The sequence below is a fragment of the Cystoisospora suis genome, assembly GCF_002600585.1.
Source record: "Cystoisospora suis strain Wien I chromosome Unknown contig_1790, whole genome shotgun sequence".
NCBI lineage: Eukaryota > Apicomplexa > Conoidasida > Eucoccidiorida > Sarcocystidae > Cystoisospora > Cystoisospora suis.
In genome coordinates, this window is record NW_027154590.1 from 10,733 (window position 1) to 30,294 (window position 19,562).

Below are 19,562 nucleotides of genomic sequence, written 5' to 3' on the forward strand. Positions count from 1 at the left end.
ATCATCGACTTGTTCTTCTTCAGCTCTCTTTCCGAGAGATCATTGCTTGTTTCCTCTCATAGAAAGAAAAGAAGACTGGTAGACCCACGTTAGGCAAGAAACATTTGGTCCATGCGACTCATGCGAGCTAGCGAGCTGAGGTATTCATCAGGTCACTTCTTGCCTCTTCTTTTTCTTCGGCTTAAACTCATCTCTCCCCTCTGTCAGTAGAACGTCCCTATTGCATGATCTTGTTCTCTATGAAACGCCTACGAGATGCTTCTTGGCTCACGGAATGCTTTTCTCTCCTCAACTCTTCTTCTTATTTAACTTTTCAATCTCTTCTTCTTACTTCTGCTCTTCTCTATTTGGTCAAGTGCGCTAAGTGGGAAACCTGTTGAGTACCGGTAAGTCCCCAACTTCTCTTTCTTCTTATCTAACATGGAGGGAGATATTCATGACTGTTGTTTCTCTATGATAGAGATGCTTAAGAGAAGAAGAACGTATTAGTAGGCTTCTTCCGAACCGTCCAAAGAAACACGTAGAAGGAAGAAAAGTCACTGCGGTCTCTCTCAAGACATGTATGATGCACATACTCTCACTTACGAAGGTTGATTATACATGTCTACTTAGCTATCCATCTATCTATCTGTCTGTCCGTCTATCTCTCTATCTGGATATGCATGGCATAGCATTTTTGTCCTCTACATATTGAGTGATATGTTAGCTTTAAGCTTTCCTGGCCTGACCGGACATTTAAAGAGCACGCAGATTGCACGTGAACGGAAGTAGACAAGACAGTCTGCATGTCTCAGGCTCGACGCTGCGAAGACGCCAGGCACGCCCTCCTTATCAAGAGAGAAGAAGTGGACTCTACCTATCTCTCTAGCTATACCTATGTGTATCTCTTTCTCTCTCTACGTATGGACTTATCTAACCATCTATCATCTATCTATTTCTCCATCTACGCATACGAATCTCTCCCTCTAGATACACAAATCGGTCACTCTCTTTATCTATCACCTCTCGTAGTAGCAACCGACAAATCGACCATCTCCAGTTCGCTGATAGAGATGAACTTAAGAAGACAAGAGATGAGACATGCCCTTTTACTTCTCCCTCCTTTCTCTATCTATCCTGAAAGGGATACGAGTAAGTCTGCCTCATCCAAAGACTCTAAGACGAGTTGCTTTTCCTAGAGAAAACTGTCTGTCTTTTCGGAGGGAAATTTCCGTGAAAACGACCGTAGTAACGGACTTCTCTTCTTCTCAGACCCACCTCGGAAGGTGCGACGAAAATAAGAAGGCTGGGACTTCAGCTACTATGCTGTCATGCAACGTGAAGAAGAATAAGGAGGAGACATCCATCTCTCCCCTCTTCTTTCTATGATATATACGGGGAATGAGTTCACATCTCTTGAGGGAAGAAAAGGAAGAAGAGAAATAGCTGTAACATACGTATCTACATAGATCTCTTACACGTGAGGTGTCTGTAGTATCGTATACACCATAGGAAGCATCGACGGAAGCCGGGTATCATCTACACTCCCTCTTCATCTATTGACCTATCTCTATCTCCCTCTCTCTAGGTAGGTGCATCCATACATCTGCTAGATAGAAGGACAGGCGAAACGCAGAAATGCTGAAGCTGTGAAAGCAGAGTAGTCGACGTCGATCCTTTGAAGTGAGGAATTGGATGAAGAGAACAAAGACGAAGAAGAAGAAAACCTCGCCATTTCTTGAGAAGACAGAGTCTCTCCTCATACCAGTTGACAATTCGCCGCGGCCTATAGAGATCGAGCGATGAGCCGAGAGAAGAAACGACTACGGAAGACAGCGGCTGTCAAAGATGAATTTCTAGTCCACGGAAGAATGGATAACTTGATCAAGGTGCAGAAAAGAAAAGAAACAGGTATCTTCCTTCTACACGGATGGACGCAGAGAGATAGATGTAGATATGACTCATAAAGATAGGTTCTTGGTGATATATAGACAGATCGATAAAGATAGACAGATAGACTAAAGATAGATAGATACATAGATGGGACAGGAAGAGACAGCGCATTTATCCCTGCGAGGAAAGAAGGAGAATGATGTACAGGATGACACGGGGGAGTGTATGTACACCCAAGAGTAGAATAGACGAGATTTCCTCCCTATAGCATAAGGATTCAACAGAAGACATTTCTGTGGAACATTATCATATCTTCCTTCTCTTTCCTCGAAATACAGAGAGATTCTTCGCTTCGTTCGTCACTCTCCTAGAAAGATCAGTGTCGCCTCGAGATAAGTGTTAATTTTCTCTCTTTTTCATCTGCGTAAGCATCCCATCTCTCTCATAGAGAGCACCTAGTAATCTTCTCCGTCGACATCCTCCTCTTCATCTTCCTCTTCTTCTTCTGTGTCTTCTGTATTAGAGTCGTCTTCTTCTTCTTCTTCAGTACTATCCTCTGTCATATAGACTGAGTCGTCTTCCTCGTTGTCCTGAATGAACCCCTCATCATACCAAGGAACCGAAGCTCTCCTTCTAACTCGTCTTCTTCTTCTTCCTTCTCTCCCCCCTCTTATCTCCCATGGCAAAGGTTGTTCCTCATCTTCACTTGTTCTCTCAGACCCACTTTCATGTAAGACTCCTATTCCTGCCGCTCCTCCTATCATATCTTCATCTTCTTCTTCTTCCTCTCCTTCTTCTTCTCCTCTCCCGTTAGATCCTCCTGTAGAAGAAGAACTTAGGAGCCTTCTCCTCCTCCTCCTCAGAACAACATTATTATCATCTTCACTATCTTCCTCACTATCTCCATCTTCTTCTCCTCCTCTCTGTCGTCGCTGTCGATGAGAACGAGGAAATCTTTCTTGTCTTTCTCCTCTTCTTCTTCTTCTTCTTCTATGTCTATGATGTTGTAGGCCGCTGTTAATTCTTATACTAGTTCCCGAGTCACCATGGGTATTGTGACTATCGGATGCCTCAGAAGATCTTCTTCTTTCATCTCTCCTCGAAGCCACTTCGTCATTCCCTCCCTCTGCAGACTCTTCTGCTAGAGCTGCTAACAAACTTTGGAGTCGATGAATACTACTCCTCCCTAAGCTCTCTTCTTCTTGTTCTTCTTCTCTCTCTTCTTCATTCCCGCTCCCTTCTTGTGGCATTTCACGAGAAGAAGAAGAAGATTCTTCTTCTTCTTCTCCCTGCGCTTGGGTTGGAGCTTCATCATCGATGCCTTCCCCCTCTCGTCTCCTTTGTCTCTCTGCTTCTTCTACTTCTTCTGCATGGAAATCTCTTTCGTTGCCACTCCCTCCTCGGCTTCTGTCATCTGACCCTTCTCTCTCTCTCCTTTCTTCAGCTGGCTGTTCTCTTAGAGATCGCGTGAAAGAATCTACGACAGATCGTGATAATGACGGAGATATCGAAGAAGATACGAAGGACAGCCATCGCGCGCTTCGCCTAGAAGAAGTAGAAGAAGAAGCCGCACTTGTTTCATGTACACTTGCTGAAGAAGAGGAAAAAGAAGAGGAAGAAGAAGAATTTCCTTCACATGTACGAGCGGTACCTTCGCGGTGTGAAGTGGTGTCTCTAGGGACTGTCTGGCTTGAGGAAGAAGAAGAAGTTGCTCTATGAGACCTTCTTCTGCAATTTCGATGTCTTACGTCAGTATCGGGAGAATGAAGAGATGTGATAGGTGGACCTCCATCCGCTTGCGTCCTCAACGTGTTTGAGGAGGGAAAACCTTCTCTACCACGAACGTGAGATAGGCGAGGAAGAAGAGACGCCGAGGACGAGCAGGAGGAGGAGAGAGGAGAAGAAGAAGGAGTAAGAACTGATGACACCTGCGTGCCTTGGTCTGTCTTCCCATGTCTCTGAAGAACCACGTACACATATCAACACCACGGAGATACAAAAAAGATGCTCATACAAATACATATGTACATACATACACATATATATATATATATATCTGTCCATACATACATAAAGATAACATGCGCGGAGTCTACATGAAGGAGTGTATGTACATCGATGCTGTGTATGATGATCCATTTCAATAGATACCTAAAGGATAGTCGCCGCCTAGATACATAAGCACAAGAGAGATAGTCTCCGTCGAGCCATCGTCATCATGGTTGAGGGGCTGCTATCCTCCAAACCTCGCCCAGGTGTACTTCTTCCCATACACACACATGTATAGAGATACATTTATCTAGGTATCTACATAAAGGCAAATATAAAGGAGTATATAGATCTACCAATGAAACCCCACACGTATTCGCATACCAACACATCTAGATGCATCAGGATGGAGATAAGAAGAAGAGGAGATCTCCTTGACGGGATACGCCTCACAAGGAATCTAAGTATGTGCCTGTCTTTCTTTCTTCCTTCCTCCCTCACGTCTACGAAGTGACATGCCTTGACAAGGGAAAGTGTACATACACACGGAGAGATCTCTCTAAAGAACATCCGCTGAGAAGAGAGATCTCTTCATATAGAGGGATGGAATACCACACAACTAACTGTAGTCTTCATTCATTCATTCAAGCATCTTAAAGAAGAAGCTCGCTTCATCTATAGAGATGATAAAGACATCGACACATATAGACATGTACACTTATCGATATAGAAAGTCTTTGACCTAGAGAAAGAGTAGATCTATCTATCCAGAGGTAGAGAGAGAGTATAACCATATGTATATAAAGGATGTATACACGTAGAAAGAGAGCCTAACTATAACTATACATATACGTATGGAGAGACGGACATGCGAAGAGACCTCTTACAGATGAACGGTTAATCATCTTCTCTTACTGCTGTAAGACCTCCTTCTACTCCTCGACGACCTGCCTCCTTCCCACCGAGATATCTAGGAATGTCGTTGTACGTCATGCATTCTCTATCTACGACTATCAAGGATGGCTGAGGAAATGAGGAAGACTGATTCGAAAGCTTCTTCTTCTCTTCTTCTTCTCCCTCCCCCTTTTCCTCTTCTTCTGTCTCTATCTCGGGGGATCTCTTCCTTTTTCTCTCCCTCTCACTTGTTGAGTTGTCTCCGTCATGAGCTTTTTCCGATGAGTAAGAAAGACGTCGATTCTTCTCATTCAGAGAATAAGGAGAGGGAGGAGAGAGGGAAGCAGATGAAAGAGAAGAAACAGAGAGAAGTGACTTGGAATGATGAGGCGTTTTCTTCTTATTTTCCCGATCATACGTCTCATCCTGATCAGCATCGACTGTGGGGGGGTGCCGTCCGAGGAGACAATCGACGTTGTCACCATTGTTGGCTAGCAATGAGGAAATCCAATGAGAGAAAGAAGAAGCAAAGAGACTCTTCATGCTATGATGGTCACCTCGATAAACAGATCTTACTATGTCTATGAAGGAGAGAACTAAAGAAGAACCCCTGATTGATACACCTGGAGAAGAAGAAGAAAAGACGTTATTGACGATCGAAGATCTATGAAGCAAATCAAGAGACGGAGAGAGAGAAAGAATCGATAAAGATACCGAGACTTTCGGAAGAAACGGTGACAGTGAAGAAGAGATAAATAACCATGAAGATGAGAGAAGAGAAGAAAGAGAAGATGTTCTTTTAGATAGAAAGACGTTATCATCGATCTTTCTTCTCTTGGTCTCTTCTCCTTCTCTGCTCCACTCTCTTATAGAAGGAATTCTCGCATCACGAGAGATCCAGTTTGGTGAGACCCCCTTTATCAGAGCCACCTCATTATCCTTATCATCCTTTTCTTCTTCTTCATCTCTCTCTCTCTTTCTCTCTTCTTCTTCTTCTCTCTGAAGTCGCTTGCCTCTTCTCTTCTCTGAGGAAGAACAAGGAAAGAAAGAAAAGGAAGAAGAGAAAGACAACCTAGAGAAGCCTCCGACTGCGTGAGGGGATGTCTGTAATGCCTTTTCCTGTTGACACATGGAGATCTTGCTAAGAAGAAAGTTTTCCATCTCTTCATTCTCTTCCTCCTCTCTTCTTCTCTTTTTCTCTCCGCCTCCCCCCCCTCTTCTTCGTCTGCTCTTCTCTTCTTCTCCAGACTCGATACCATCCTCTCCTCTTGACGTGTCCTGTCTCGAGAGAGCCTTCGGGATTTCTTGTCTTTTCTCTCCTTCTTCCTTACTATATTGGCCACAGAGATATCTGAGAAACCGAGAAAAGACATGACGTAGCTCCTCTTCCCCACTCTTTCTCTCTACAGCGTCTTTCTCTTCTTCTCCCTCTTCTTCTTTCTTTTTCTTCTCGTATCTCTCCTGTTTTGGACCTCCATCTAAATGAGTAGCACCATTACCTCCTCCTCCTCTTCTCCGTCTATCTTCATCCGCAGGCACGAAAGCTCTTCTTTTTCTTCTTATTTCCGTTCCTTCATCTAACTTACCTTCTGGTCTTCTTCTCCTTTCTTCTTCTTCTTTCATGTCTCTTCTTCTCACCTCACTCCTACTACTCATTTCATCTCTCACCGCATTCGCTTCTTGCCCCGGTTCTTTTGCGACCTCTTTCACGGTCTCCAAATCCTTCTTCCCACTTTCTTCTTCTTCCTCCTCCTCTTCAGTGTCTTTCTTCGTCTGTTTCTCCTCTAAGCAGACATCCAGGTAAGATGAGAGAGACATCCCGAAGTACTGCTCTAGCTTCTCTCTCAGACCTTCTCGATCTACACAGATGAGAAGAACTCGATCTTCTGATAGACCGACAAAAGCTGCTTGAAAATAACGGGGGCCGAGGAGAGGGAGGTCCGACTGTCGACTCCTCAAGCTCACGATGGTTGCGGCTGCATGCGATATCTCTTCATCGGGGACAGCACGGAAATGTGTCTCTAAGAGAGACGAGGAGACCGTCTCTTTCCTAAAATCTTCTTCTTCATCACGTAGCAGAAGATGGCCATTCTGTCGAGAAGCTTCTCCTTTCGTCTCTTTCTCCTCTTCCTCTGATGAGAGAAGATTTCTATCATGTGAGAAAGGACTTCTTACATGATTGCTTCTGACCCTTCCTTTGTGTGTTGGTCTATCCTTTCTCTCTTCACATCTTCGAGAAACAGGAAGATTCCTCTCTTCTTCACTTGCGAGAGACATCTCAAGAGATCTCTGGCGTGGCACATCGCTTGTGGAAGCTTTTCTCTCTTCGTCTTTACTTTCTTCTTCTTCTCTAGCTCCCTGAGTACGCCTCTCTAGAGAAGAGACATCCTCTCGTCTATCTCTCTGAGCCCTTCGAAGAAGTCCAGCTAATCTGCTCTGTAAAGAAGAGAAGAGTCTTCTACTCAAGGGAGAAGAAGAAGAAGATGTTGTAAAAGACGACGAAGAAGGACAGGCAGGAGACCCAGAAGAAGAAGAAGAATGATCTCTGTGAGAAAGAGGAGTGGGCAACTCTTCTTCTTCTTCTTCACACCCGACGGTGATATGATCACGATGAAGCTCTTCTCCTCTTCCGTTACAAGTTGCAAGAAGACGCGTCTCTTCATTTTTCTTCTTCTTCTTCGTCTTCTTCTTTTTGGAGCTATCATCTTTCTCTCTCTCACTTTGATGCCCTTCATGAACGGTAGAAGAAGAAAAGGTGGAAAAGTCCTTTGTGGCGACTAACGTAGGAGTAGAAGGAGAAAGAAAAGAAGAAGAAGGACAGAGAGAAGACGAAGAAGACTTCGTTCCGCGAGACACGTCTCTTCTTTCAGCAGTTGGCCTGCTTCCACACCGGATCACTCCACGTGGCCTATATACATACACGAAAGCACAACAAAGTACCCAGATAAAACACCCTCTCTATCTCCACTCTATCTGCGATCTATCTATTTATCTATCTCTAATCTATTTATCTATCTTTCTCTATTTGTCTTCTATCTATCTATCTACACTTCATGTATATGTAGAGGAATAGAAGTAGCTAACTCATGTATGGTGTTGATAGAGGGAGAGAGAGAAGAGCCCTCCGTAGACTTTATAGACTCTTGAAAGCTACAGAGGGGAGATGAAAGAGAAGAAGCAAAAGAACTTCATCTCTATGTCATGGATGGAAGAAGAGAAGGTCTACAGTGTCAGATAAAGTGGACGTGTCTGCCGCGTAGGCTAACGCGAAGGAAGGAGAAAGAGGGGAGAAGAAAAATAGAGAGATCTTACAGAAAGAGAAGAGAGTCTACTTGTCCAATAGTGAGGTATCCCAACGGAGAAGCTTCTAGGAGAAGAAAAAGAACGAGAGCGAGAGTTGGCTCATCTTTCGCTGCAAATAGACACGTGAAAGACAAAAGGAAATGACAGAGGTGAGAAGAGAAGTCGCGAGATAAAAAAGTGAAAGATGGACAGAAAGAGAGGAAAAGAAAAGCGGAGCAAGACAACGTCACAAAAAAGAGAACCTCTCCTCTCCCCCTCCTTCTCTTTCAGCAGGACTGCTACAGAACCTATATCACTCATCTAGACACATATACGTATAAATAGGAATGGATGTACGAATACGTATGAGTACGCAGATATACATACATATATATCTATGATACGTATATATGTAGGTATGCACATGTATGTATTATGTATGAATAGGTATGTATGTATGTATGGAGATTCGCATGAGGAGGAGACACTCAAACAGAGATCTCTTCAGAAGGGAAAGAGATAGAGAAATACGCCACGTGAGGAACCTATCAGCAGCAGCCTCACGTCGTCATACATCAACGACAAGTACATCACTCTTTCTCTCGATGTGAAGACAGACGTCTACATATAAACGAGCACCTCACCCAGCAGGCCCTCTACACAGGGGTAGACAAGCTTATTATCTATCTATCTATCTTTAAGCTATCTATTCTCCACTACATATGAAAAGACCTTCACAAAGAATTCCTTCTCTCTTTCTCTTTCTCCCCCTCTCGAACATAGTCCATCCACGTGATATAGATCTCTCCATAACCATCCACTTCTTGTCCCGGCTACAGACACAGCCCTCTAGCTATACACAGAATCCACTATAGTAGATCGATCACCTAGCCCCGGAAAAAACACAAAAGCTTCCTCATCCGCTGGAAAGAAAGACGTGAGAGAAAGAAGAGATTACTTCTTCTTCTTCTTCACATACCTAGTAAGACTCGCCGAGGGATGAAGCGTCTACAGAAACACTCCTGCGCCTTATGATGGCAGCGAAGACACCTTTGATATGAGGGAACGACTAGAGTAGAAGAGCCACTCCTGATGCTATCACCCCTGCTACCATCGACTTCTTCTTTCTCTCCTTTCATCTCTTCTTCTTTTTCTCGAAGGGATCTTCCTAGGGAGGAGACGTCTGTTTGATCTTTCTGAAGAGAAGAAGAGCAAGAAGAAGAAGAGCAGGGATTCTTGCGAAGTCTAGGGGGATCCTCTGAGTCTTGTGTAAGGAAGGGCCAGGCGAACGTGTTTGTATAGGTAGTAGAAGATGAAGTAGACGAACGAGAAAGGACACCTGGAGATGTAGATCGCAAAGAAGAAGAGGAAGAGGAGAATAACGACGAAGAAGAGGATGAAGAAAGAGAAGGAGAGAAGAGACCGTGCTGAGACGGTTCTCGGCGGGGAGTCGGTCCCATGGAAGGGACGGTTAAATATCGAGAGGAAGAGACAGGAGACGATGTGCTAACTCCGGTAGATACACCTGGATTTCTTTGTGGAATAGAGCGAGAACAACTCTGAAGAGTAAAGACGACTTTCCTACGTTTCAGCTTATTGCCATCTGAAACTACTCCTATCTCTCTTTCTCCCTTTCTTTCTTCTTTCTCTCGCGCGTCTTCTCTTTCTCCCTTTCCTTCGCCTTTCTTCTCTCTCAGTTGTAATGCGTCTAGCGCCGAATCTTCTTCTCCTATACCTTCTTTTTCTTCTTTCATTCTCTTCTTATCAGAAGAAGAGTCTTCGCTGTCTTCTCTCCTTTCAAATGGCAAACAACGAAGATCATCGAAGTCCTCGGGGAGAGGAAAAGAAAAACGATGGACTGCATGCATGCACGGCATAAAGAAGTCGCACCAGTCATGTGAGTTACGATGGGAAGCTAACACACCTTCACACATGTTATACCTCTACATAATATATCTTATATTATATATTGACGGTATGGCTACATGTATATATTAGATCTTACTTTATCTACATATGTATATATATGTATAAACATCTGTCTCTCAGTTATGGCATAAAAAGACAACAAGCGCAGTGTAGGATTCACCTCATCCCCCCCCCGTTGTGTCAGTCTTTTCACTATCTATCTACTTCTAACCGATCTATCTATCTATCTTTAGTCTACCTGTCTATTTATCTGTAATCTACCTAACTTCTGTGTGTGATCTACTCTTCCAGCCTTTCCATGAAGGCACTGTCCTAAAGGCATATCACTGGAGATGAAAACTTCCGTATATCTATGTATGTATGCATATGTATGAATATATATATGTATATGCAGGTATGAATATGTCTATATGAATAAGTGTAGGTATATGAATATGCATGTGCCTCCCCCCGAAGGAACAAGTATGATAGGAAGCCTCACCAACTAAACCTCTACACTCGAGACTCGTCGCAATTCTCAGACTAGAATTACAGGGAAGTTCCCCTAAAAGAGAGAGGCTACGACAGTTACAGAACAAGTGAGAGAGAGTATTAGCTGATGCTGCTAAGACGTAGGAAGAATCGGATTGAGACGAAAAGGAGAAGATCGGGAGAGGTGGATAGATTGAAGATAGAAAGGTAGATAGATAGATAGATGGACTTACATGCAACCTGTAGAGAGAGAAGAAGAAAATCTCGATTAGTGAGATTTATCTCAAAAGCTTTTCTCTTGACCTCTTCTAATGCTCTCTCTACTCTATGGAAGAGAAAATGACTATCTTGTCCTTCCGCTTTTTCATTGCCCTTTGGACTTTGTATGGAATGACGGCCTCTTCTTGAGAGTTCTTCTCCGTCTGTCTCTCTTCGTCGCCATCCTAATCCTTCTCCTCCTCTTCTTCCTCTTCTCTCTCTGTCTTGTATACTCCTATTCTCTTCTTCTTCCTCCTCTCTCCTTCCTAAGAGATTTCTTGCACTATCTCGATCTCTCCCTAGAAAAAGACCTCTCATTCTTCTTCTTCTTCTCCCTCTACGGCTATTGCCATTCTGTCTATCATCTTCTCCCTCTCTTAGATCTTCTTCTTCTTCCTGTTCTTCTTCTTCTTCCTCCACCTCTTCTCCTACATCAACGTCTAGTTCAGGTCTATCTCCTCCTCCAATGCTAGGCATGGTACGAGCACTCCAAGGACCTCGATTGCCTCGAAGACGGATCGTAGATGAAGAAGGAAAAAGTGACAAGAAATCTTCTGACTCTCCTGCCGTTGTTCTCCTCCTTCTTCTCATCTCTCCTCCTTCTCCTCTCTCCCCCGTCAGTCCTTGAGCCGCCGCTTCAGCAGCAGCGATCGAGAGCCTTGCAAGTGTCTCGGCAAGACGTCTATGGTGAAGTAGACGAGACGGCGTCTCTCTTTCTCTTTCTCTTCCTTCTCGAGATCGAAGGGTCTCTTCAGGTCCTGAGAAGCGATTCTGCTGTGAGGATTGATACCTACGAAATTCTTGTAGACCTAGAAGTAGCAGAAGTTGTGAATATGTTAAGGCTAAGTCGCTTCGTCTTCGATCGTCTGCTGCAGTACTTCTCTCATTCACATCTACACCCGAAGAAGAAGAAGAGAGAAGTGGGACTTGCAGACGTAAGGAGGGAAGAGGAGTTCGAGCTCCTCCTTCACTTCTCCCAGCAACTCCTTCTCCTTCTCCTCTTTCTCCCTCTCTTTCTCTATGAGAATCGACCTGAGAAGAAACCACGAGGGTGGAACTACTACTTCCAACTCTCCAAGAAGAGTCGCTCGAGCCTTCACTTGAATGAGAAGAAGAAAGAAAGATGTCTCTCTCTCCATTCCGTGGGAGAGAAGTTGTATGAAGAGAAGAAGACCCTGGCCGGACAAACCTTAGCGTAATGACACTTGAAGAGGGGGCCGCAGGCTGGGGATCTGATCGCACTCCTCTTCTCTCAGTTCTTCCCTCCTCTTCTCCTTCTCCATTTTGAGACCTTGAATGACTCGAAGGAGATCTTCTATGACTATGACTCTCCCTTTCTTCTTCTCTCTCATGATTCTCTTCACTAGCCTCATGCGTTTCTAGATCTCTACTTGTCTGGCTTGTACTCATACCTCCTGGAGGGGTCGTTCCCCCATTATCTCTCCTACCATCTCTCTCTCCCGTAATAGCATGGTGGTGCGTGTCATTCTCTTGTCTCGTCTCCCCCTCAGGTGTATGTACACCTGCAGCACCGCCACCATCGATACTCCCTTCTCTCTCTTCGCCCTGAGATACATTGTGAGAAGATAGCCCCATGGCTCTTACACACTCTCTCTCTCCTCTCCCTGTTGGTATGGCTGTATTAGTCGCTGTAAAGACAGCCGTCGTCTGAGTGATGAGCGGAGAAAGAAGAGATAGACTTCTTCGAATTCGACGATCTTCTACCACGCCTTCTCCTCTTCCTCGGCCTGTCAGACTTCCCAGATCATTTCTTTCCACAGAACGCTCGATCAGCGTCGTGGCCGATTCATCTTGTGTCGGTGACAGAGATGCGGGAATTCGCCATGCCGTCATAACGACTCGATGTGATGTGGCGACTCTTGAACCTAATTGGGGCTGTGCTTGTCGACCTCGATAAAACCTACAGTTCCCTTGTTGCCCTTCCGATGAGGAGGTGTCTCCGTCAACTCCTAGCTCTCTAGCAAGAAGAGAATTGTATGAAGCAAAAGATATACGCCGGGCGTCTTCAAGAATCGAAGCAGAACATGGGGAGGGGGGAGAGGTGGTCGAAGAACTTCGTCTACTTTCAACCTGACCACGTGATGAGAAGGGTGGAGTGGTCGCACCCCTCTTGCATGCAGTTGAGAGGAGCAGAGATGAAGAGGATGAGGTATTAGGAGACTTGCTTGCTGTCTTGCCGGGATCAGAAAGAGACAGGGACGTCGCCTCACGATCGGCTGTTGAGGGAGAGGGAGACAGTGAAGAAGAATAAGAGGGACAGATCAGAGATGGAGAAGATGAATGAGGAAAAGAAGAAGAGACGTCACTCGGTTGAGGAGTCGAGAAAGAGGAAGATTCATTTGGAGACAGAATAGCCGTGGATTCAGTTCCTGGTGAAGAAGGAGAATAAGGAGATGATAAATAAGAGGAAGGAGTCTTGGTGACTGAGGTGCTCCCAGAAAGAGAGAGGCCGCCTGGCGAGGGACTGGTCAAAGAGGACAAGCTTCCCGGATGTAGATTAGCAGTAGTTGAAGTAGGGGGAGGCGATGGATGTTTGAGAAACGAAGAAGATGGCTGTTGAAGTAAAGGTAGTAGACATGATGAGGAGATCTCTTTCTCTAGTAAAGGAGAAGGTTTCCCTTCTTTCATATCAAACGCCTCTCCTGTCTTCTCACTCGTGGGGGAAGCAAGAAGATGCTTCTTCGTGGGTTTAAAAGCACCATCAGTCGCTTCATCTTTATCCAGTTCTATTGAGTCCAAGATCTCTTCTTCATTCTCTCTCTTACGTTTCTTTCTTGTCTCTTGATCCTTACCTTCTTCTTCTTTTGATACCTTGATCTCCTCGATCTCCTGACGTGGACTCCTTCGATCCTTCGTCTTTCCCACAGCCTCCCGATCCTCAACGACCACTTCCTTCTTCTCCTCCCTCTCTTCTCTCTGTGTATCTTGTCCTCTATCCTTCTCCCCCTCATCGCTATTCCTTGATCGCACCCCTGCTTCACCTCTTCTTCGTCCTTCTTCTTTTTCTTCTTTCTCTTTTTCTTCCTTTTGTCTTGTATTCTTCTCCTTCTCTTCTTCGTCTCTCCGTTCACCTCTGACACTTGCTACTCTCACATCCACTTCATCTCTCACTCTCTGTGAAGAAGAAGAGGGCGAAGAAGAAGTAGGAGCTAAGCTCGTAGGATCACTGCTACTGCACCTGCTTGGACCCCCTTGTCCTTCTCTCTGAAGAAAGCCAGAAGGCGGAGGTTGTCGCGAAGAAGAAGAAGAGGAGAAAAAGAAGTTAGCGCGACCATCAGGTAGTCTGTTACGCTGAGTAATTAGGCATCCGCTCCCGTCATCGTCTTGGGGTATCCAGCAGCATCTGTAGAAACACCCCCGCACAGAGACGCACGAAGAAAGAGTGAGAAAGAAAAAGAAAGATGACGAGATCGACAAGCCTATCTTCCTCTCTAGAAAGAGAAAGAGAGGTTTAACGAGATTCTACACACTTCAGCTTAAATTGCTTCATTCATGCAACTTCGATGTATGTACATGTAGTAGAAAGTAGAGAGAAACTTCCTATGTCTCTATCCAAATCTCTATAGAAATAAAATGCACAGTCAGAAGCCAAAGCACACACATGCACATCTACCTACATACATATCCGACGTGTATATTTTCTGTTTCTCTCTGTAAGCCATTTCTTTCGCATGAGAAGTCGCATAGAGACTTGATCCCATCTTTTCTGTTTTCGAAGAGACCGATCGCTAATGAGTGTATATGAGAGAGATGAGCAGCCAAAAGGGAGAAGTAGTAGTAGTAGTAAAGGTGACATAATCCGTATGAAGGCGGAAGGAGAAGAGAAGACCGAAAAGTTCGAGAGGAGCGGAAAACTGAGGTGCAGCAACACCAACACACTGATCACCATCTCTCCCTCTGTTCTTCTTCTCCTTCTCTCTCTCTCTCTCTCTCTCTCTATATATATATATATGCGCATACTCTTGTCTCTCTTTCTATCGCTCCTTCTACATGCACCTGTCTCTGCCTTTCCCTTCTGTTGTACGTGTAAGAACGGTTGCCGCGTCGGCGTGAAGCACCATAGATATACAGATGTATACGCATACATATACATGGTGCATCTATCTATTCATCTATCTATCTATATATATATGAACTCTCCTATGTATTCGTGTGCTAAAACACACCTATAGTCGCCTACTATGGGGGTCGTGTAAGTCTATCTATTTACCTAGCTATCTGTCTACTTATCCTTCTGCCTATATGACGGTATTTTGATATGTAGCCCACCCTACGTATGGAAGATCGACCAGCGCTTTCCAGATCCACATGCACAGCCACATAAAATATCCCTCTATACACCGAAATGTATCTACTAACCCTGCGTGGCATGCATAGACAGCAGCGATGCCGGTCTTTGTATGTCTCTATCTCTACTAGTAGGCTTCGAGACGATCGCCAAGCGGACTGTTTCTCACACCTAGGATGAAACTGTAGGAGCACTATGACGGCCTTCTATTTCATCTTGTAAGATACTTTGACTATCTACCATTCGGATAGATCGCCTCTAGATGTTGGAGAGAACCAAAGTGTTAACGAAGGAAGACAGACTGGATAAAAGAAGATCCCCTCTCTCTGATCGATCGATAAGACAGACACGTACCTTCTGAACTTGGCTAGCCACCGAAGTTGCTTGTCTCGGCGTCTCTGCTCTCGTTGCCCAAGATGAAGAAAGTCAGATGAGTAGGTAGGGCCTTGCGAACGAGAAACATTTAGACGGCTTTCCTCTCTTCTTGCTCTCCCTAGATTCGAAGAGAAAGAAGAGCTAGGAGAAGACGAAGAAAAGACACTACTGTTACGGCCTGAAAAGGTAGAAGGAGAGAAGGAAGAAGAAGCAGAGGGAAAAGAAGAAGAGAAGGACCATAGAGGGATGGAACTCACAGCTGCATTGGCAACCCTCGCAGCAAACTCCTCTGGAGAAAGACGAGAGGAAGAAGAAGGAGAGGGAGAAGAAGAAGGAGAGGAAGAAGAGGACGTTAGAGGACGGCGAGGAGGGCGTGAAGGAGAGGAGGAAGAAGAAGAGAGAGAAGAGGACGTGAGACGATTCTCTTGAGGAGACTCAAGACACAGTGAAGAGCGAGAGTTGCCGTCGATACTTGAATGAGTCTCCTCCATGCTGACGAATCCCAAGTACACAAACTTCTTCTTTTCTCCCTTTCTTTCTTTCCCTCTTTCTCGATTTCCTCCCCCTCTAAATCTTTCTACATCTCTCCTTCCTTTCTTTCAGTCATCTATTTTTCTCCTATGAACAATAGGCAAGATGCTACACAGCCTCTCGGTCATCCACGCTGCCTGTCACACGTCTGTAAGCTTTCCCCACGTGAACTCCGCTTTGATAGAAATGAAAAGATATACGGCAGTGAAGACATACAACTTACACGCCTGGCTTCAGCATACATCATTTAGTCCAACTATTCATCTGTCTATGTAATTGTCTATCCATTGATCCTCCATCGATTTAGAATGAATGCTAAGACTGAAAAAGTCGATAGACCCTACCCTTCCGCCTAGCAAACATAGGAAATGTCTGAGCGTGTGAGAGAGAGAAAGCACTACTTTACCATGAAGGGTCGATCTTCAATGAAGAAGCGACTAAAAGAGAGAGAGAAACATGGCTACGCATGCAAAACAATAAACGGTAGATAGATATAGATGCAGATCAATAGAGATATACATGAGCTGGGTTGAATAGAGAGAAAGATGTTTCTCCCATGATGGATGGAAGATGAATGAATGACGAGGATGAAAAGACTGAGAGAGTGAGATTCTCGGCCCGACGAATCTTCTCTAACTTCGTCGTCTTCTTCAGTCTATCTTGTACATACCTATCTTCTCTTGTAAAGAGGTGGAGGTTCTTTGCTCTTGCAGAAAGGGGTCAAGACAGAACAAAGAGAAAGAAGAAGAGTGAAAGGAAAAAAGATTGATTCTCCAGCAGACAGAAGAAAGAAAAGCGGAGTCAAGAAGATTGTCAGTTAGCTGCCAAAGAAAGACATGCGGCGAGACTTCAGCCGGGCTTTCTCATCTACGAGGGAATCTACTCTTTCTTTGAAAGGAGCTACTCTTTCTTTGATCGGGACAGACAGATAGGGAGATAGACTGATAGAGATAGATTCACACAAGACGAGAGGAAAGAGAGGCAGACAGGAAGAAAAGATCTACTCTTGTGTCACTTGAATCGGGACCGGGTGGGCATATTGAGAGATGAAAAAAGAGCTCCTCTTCCGCCTCAAGAAGGAAAAGAAGAAAAGAAAGAAGACAAAAACGAAACTGTTCACGGAGTGAGTGAAAGAAGGGTGGGAGAAAGAGAAAAGAAAGTGCATGCACTCCTCACTACTGGGAAGAAAGGAAATGAAGTGAACTGCAGCAACATAAAAGTTGCCGCTCTAACCAAAGAGAGTGTATAGATGGTATCTCATCTCCTCTCCTAAGGTCTAGAGACTAAATTATAGAAATACGTTCTTTGAAGAAGAATTCTTTCAAAGAAAGAAAGAAAGTAAAACAAGAGAATGGATACTTTCAGATGGAGAAGGCAAGAGAGGTAGAATAGATATCGTGTCTCACTCCATGTCATCTTGGCCCTTTGTAGTGGTAAAGCAGATGACAGAGAAAAGGGCTCTATTCCCATTGCTTTCTTCTTTTGAAAAGCTTCTGAGCTCCCGATTCTTTCTTGCTTTCTTCTTCAGATTCTCCCTCTCCGTTCTCGTTCTCACACTAACAGACAAGCACGAAGATAAGTGAAAGACTCTCCGAAGGAGTAGCAGATGCAAGAGAAATCTTTCTCCGCCTAGTCTCTTCCTGTCATAGGCAGGATAGGATAGCAAAGGGATGAGTAGAGAGGACAACAGGATCGTGTCTTTCTTCGTCTAGAGATGTATGTGCGTATACGATGGCTTGGATCTCCCTAAACTCTCAAAGATCGCCTTCTCATCTTGGATCGCAGTCTCAAGAGAGAAGGAAGGAGGAAGAGATGGAGCTTCTGAAGTTCTATCGATGCCCCGGCGTTCGTAAGATCGTAGCGTATGTCTGATAGTAACGACCGTGACGGAGGTGACTTTCTAGAAGTTTTCAACGTAACTGTGAGTTGCAAGTTCTCCGACGTGAAGTAGACTCATAAGCATCTCTAGGCGGAAGCATACCACCTGAGTGAAGTCTGGCTGCTTTTTCCCGTCATTGGCTCACTGACAAAGGACAGCTCTCAGAGATCAGACCTTTCTCTCTTCAGTCACCAAGAGTAATGAAAAATATGGGACAGGACAACTTAGGAATTGGAGAAGACAATCGGTCTAGTGAAAGAACGGAGGAGACGTCCAAGTGCCAGCCCAGCTAGCGCGGGTTGGAGAAGGAGACGTCGTCCGTTGTCTCTCAGCTGCCTTGAGGAGGGTCTTTCTCAAGGTCTGAGACAGAAGAAGGAAATTTTTCCCTCGTTGTTTATGATGATAGAATGTTAGTAGCCGCTTTTATCTTTCTGTACCAGTTGTCAAGATCTATCTAGAAAGAGAGAACGATACCACCCTATGATGGATGACGTGCCGCGTGCGAGTGTTGGGGTGTATGTACACCTCAGTTGCTCTGCTATGAGTTTCACTGTTAGAGCACTTTCTAAGCACATTCTTTTGGAGCGCAAAGAATCTGTGTGAGATTCATCTCTTCTCTATTGAGAAGAAGAAAAGAGCTATATTTGATTCTGTTTTATGAAAGCGACTTTCTTTCTTTCATCTCCACGTAAAGAAAACAGACGTGTCTACCAGAGAGTAGATCGACCTTCATCTTCCTTTTTCATCTGTTCTCTCTAGATAAATAGAGAAAGAGATTCTCACATTCAATTATCTATCGTTCCTCTTAACATTGCTCTTTTCTATCAGCAGCTTATTGCGGCTTCTCACCTTCACCCCAGCTCACTCTTAGCACTTCCGTTCTTTCTTTCAGGGGCTTCTACACTACGCCTATACAGAGCAAAGCATCTCAACTGCATGCGAGCTAACACCTACATATATATCTACGTCTATATCTATCTATATAGATGTATACGTGTATATCAACACTCTGAGAAAAAGAAGTCTTATCCTTCATATGACTCTGCTTACTAAGACAGAAACAGGCCTCTCTGAACAATGAGAATCGAGACAACTAAGCGCATGCACGAGGCTAAAAAAGACCAGTCTAGACCTCCGTCAGTCTTCTTCAATTCCAGACTTCATCTTCTTTCTCTCCTTCATGGAAGAGAGACAAGGTCATTCACCATTCTCATAGATAGTTTTAGATACCTCTTCTTCGTAAGACGTCGTCTTTCTAAGGCACTGATCCTATCGCCTATCCTTCCTTGTCGCTCCCTCTCTCTCCTTTCTGTGAGCTTCCTTTGATGATTAGAGCAGAAATGACAGAGCTATAGACCAAAGAGAAGCGATAAAACAGCCTGACTACCTGAAGATATTGATGAACGCTACAGAAGCTTCTCTTTCCCGTACATCGCAAGACTACCGTTCTCTTCTTCGTGAAAAGGTCTAGTTAGGATAGACTCCATCTAGCGTATCATCTACGTCTCCTATCATCTTCTTGTTCTCCTACTTCTTTTCAGAAGGAGAGAAGATAGGAAGCTTTCTTCTCTAGAAACACCTAAGGCGAGAAGATAGAGAAGACCTAGAAGCGGATCAACCTTCTCTCTCCTCTCTGCTCGAAACAAAGCCTGAACTTCTCTTCTCCTCCATTCAGCTACGATCTACTACTGTCTCCACGACTCTCTACTTAGTCGCATGCATGGCATCTCTAGATAAGAAGAAAAGAGAAAGGAAGAACGTGAACTAACCAAA

General features: G+C 44.5%; 1 protein-coding gene across 1 annotated transcript; it reads right to left on the minus strand.

Annotated features, from left to right (window-relative positions):
• Positions 1-1,739: 1,739 nt before the first annotated feature.
• On the minus strand, positions 1,740-16,980 carry CSUI_003971 (uncharacterized protein). The gene is made up of 6 exons (XM_068064166.1): positions 15,359-16,980; positions 10,671-14,059; positions 9,017-9,895; positions 8,068-8,167; positions 4,777-7,663; positions 1,740-3,830 (listed from the first exon to the last, which is right to left on the minus strand). The coding sequence occupies exons 1-6, from the start codon at positions 15,868-15,870 to the stop codon at positions 2,328-2,330; spliced, it is 9,270 nt and encodes a 3,089-aa protein (XP_067923857.1). The 5' UTR covers positions 15,871-16,980; the 3' UTR covers positions 1,740-2,327.
• Positions 16,981-19,562: the final 2,582 nt, after the last annotated feature.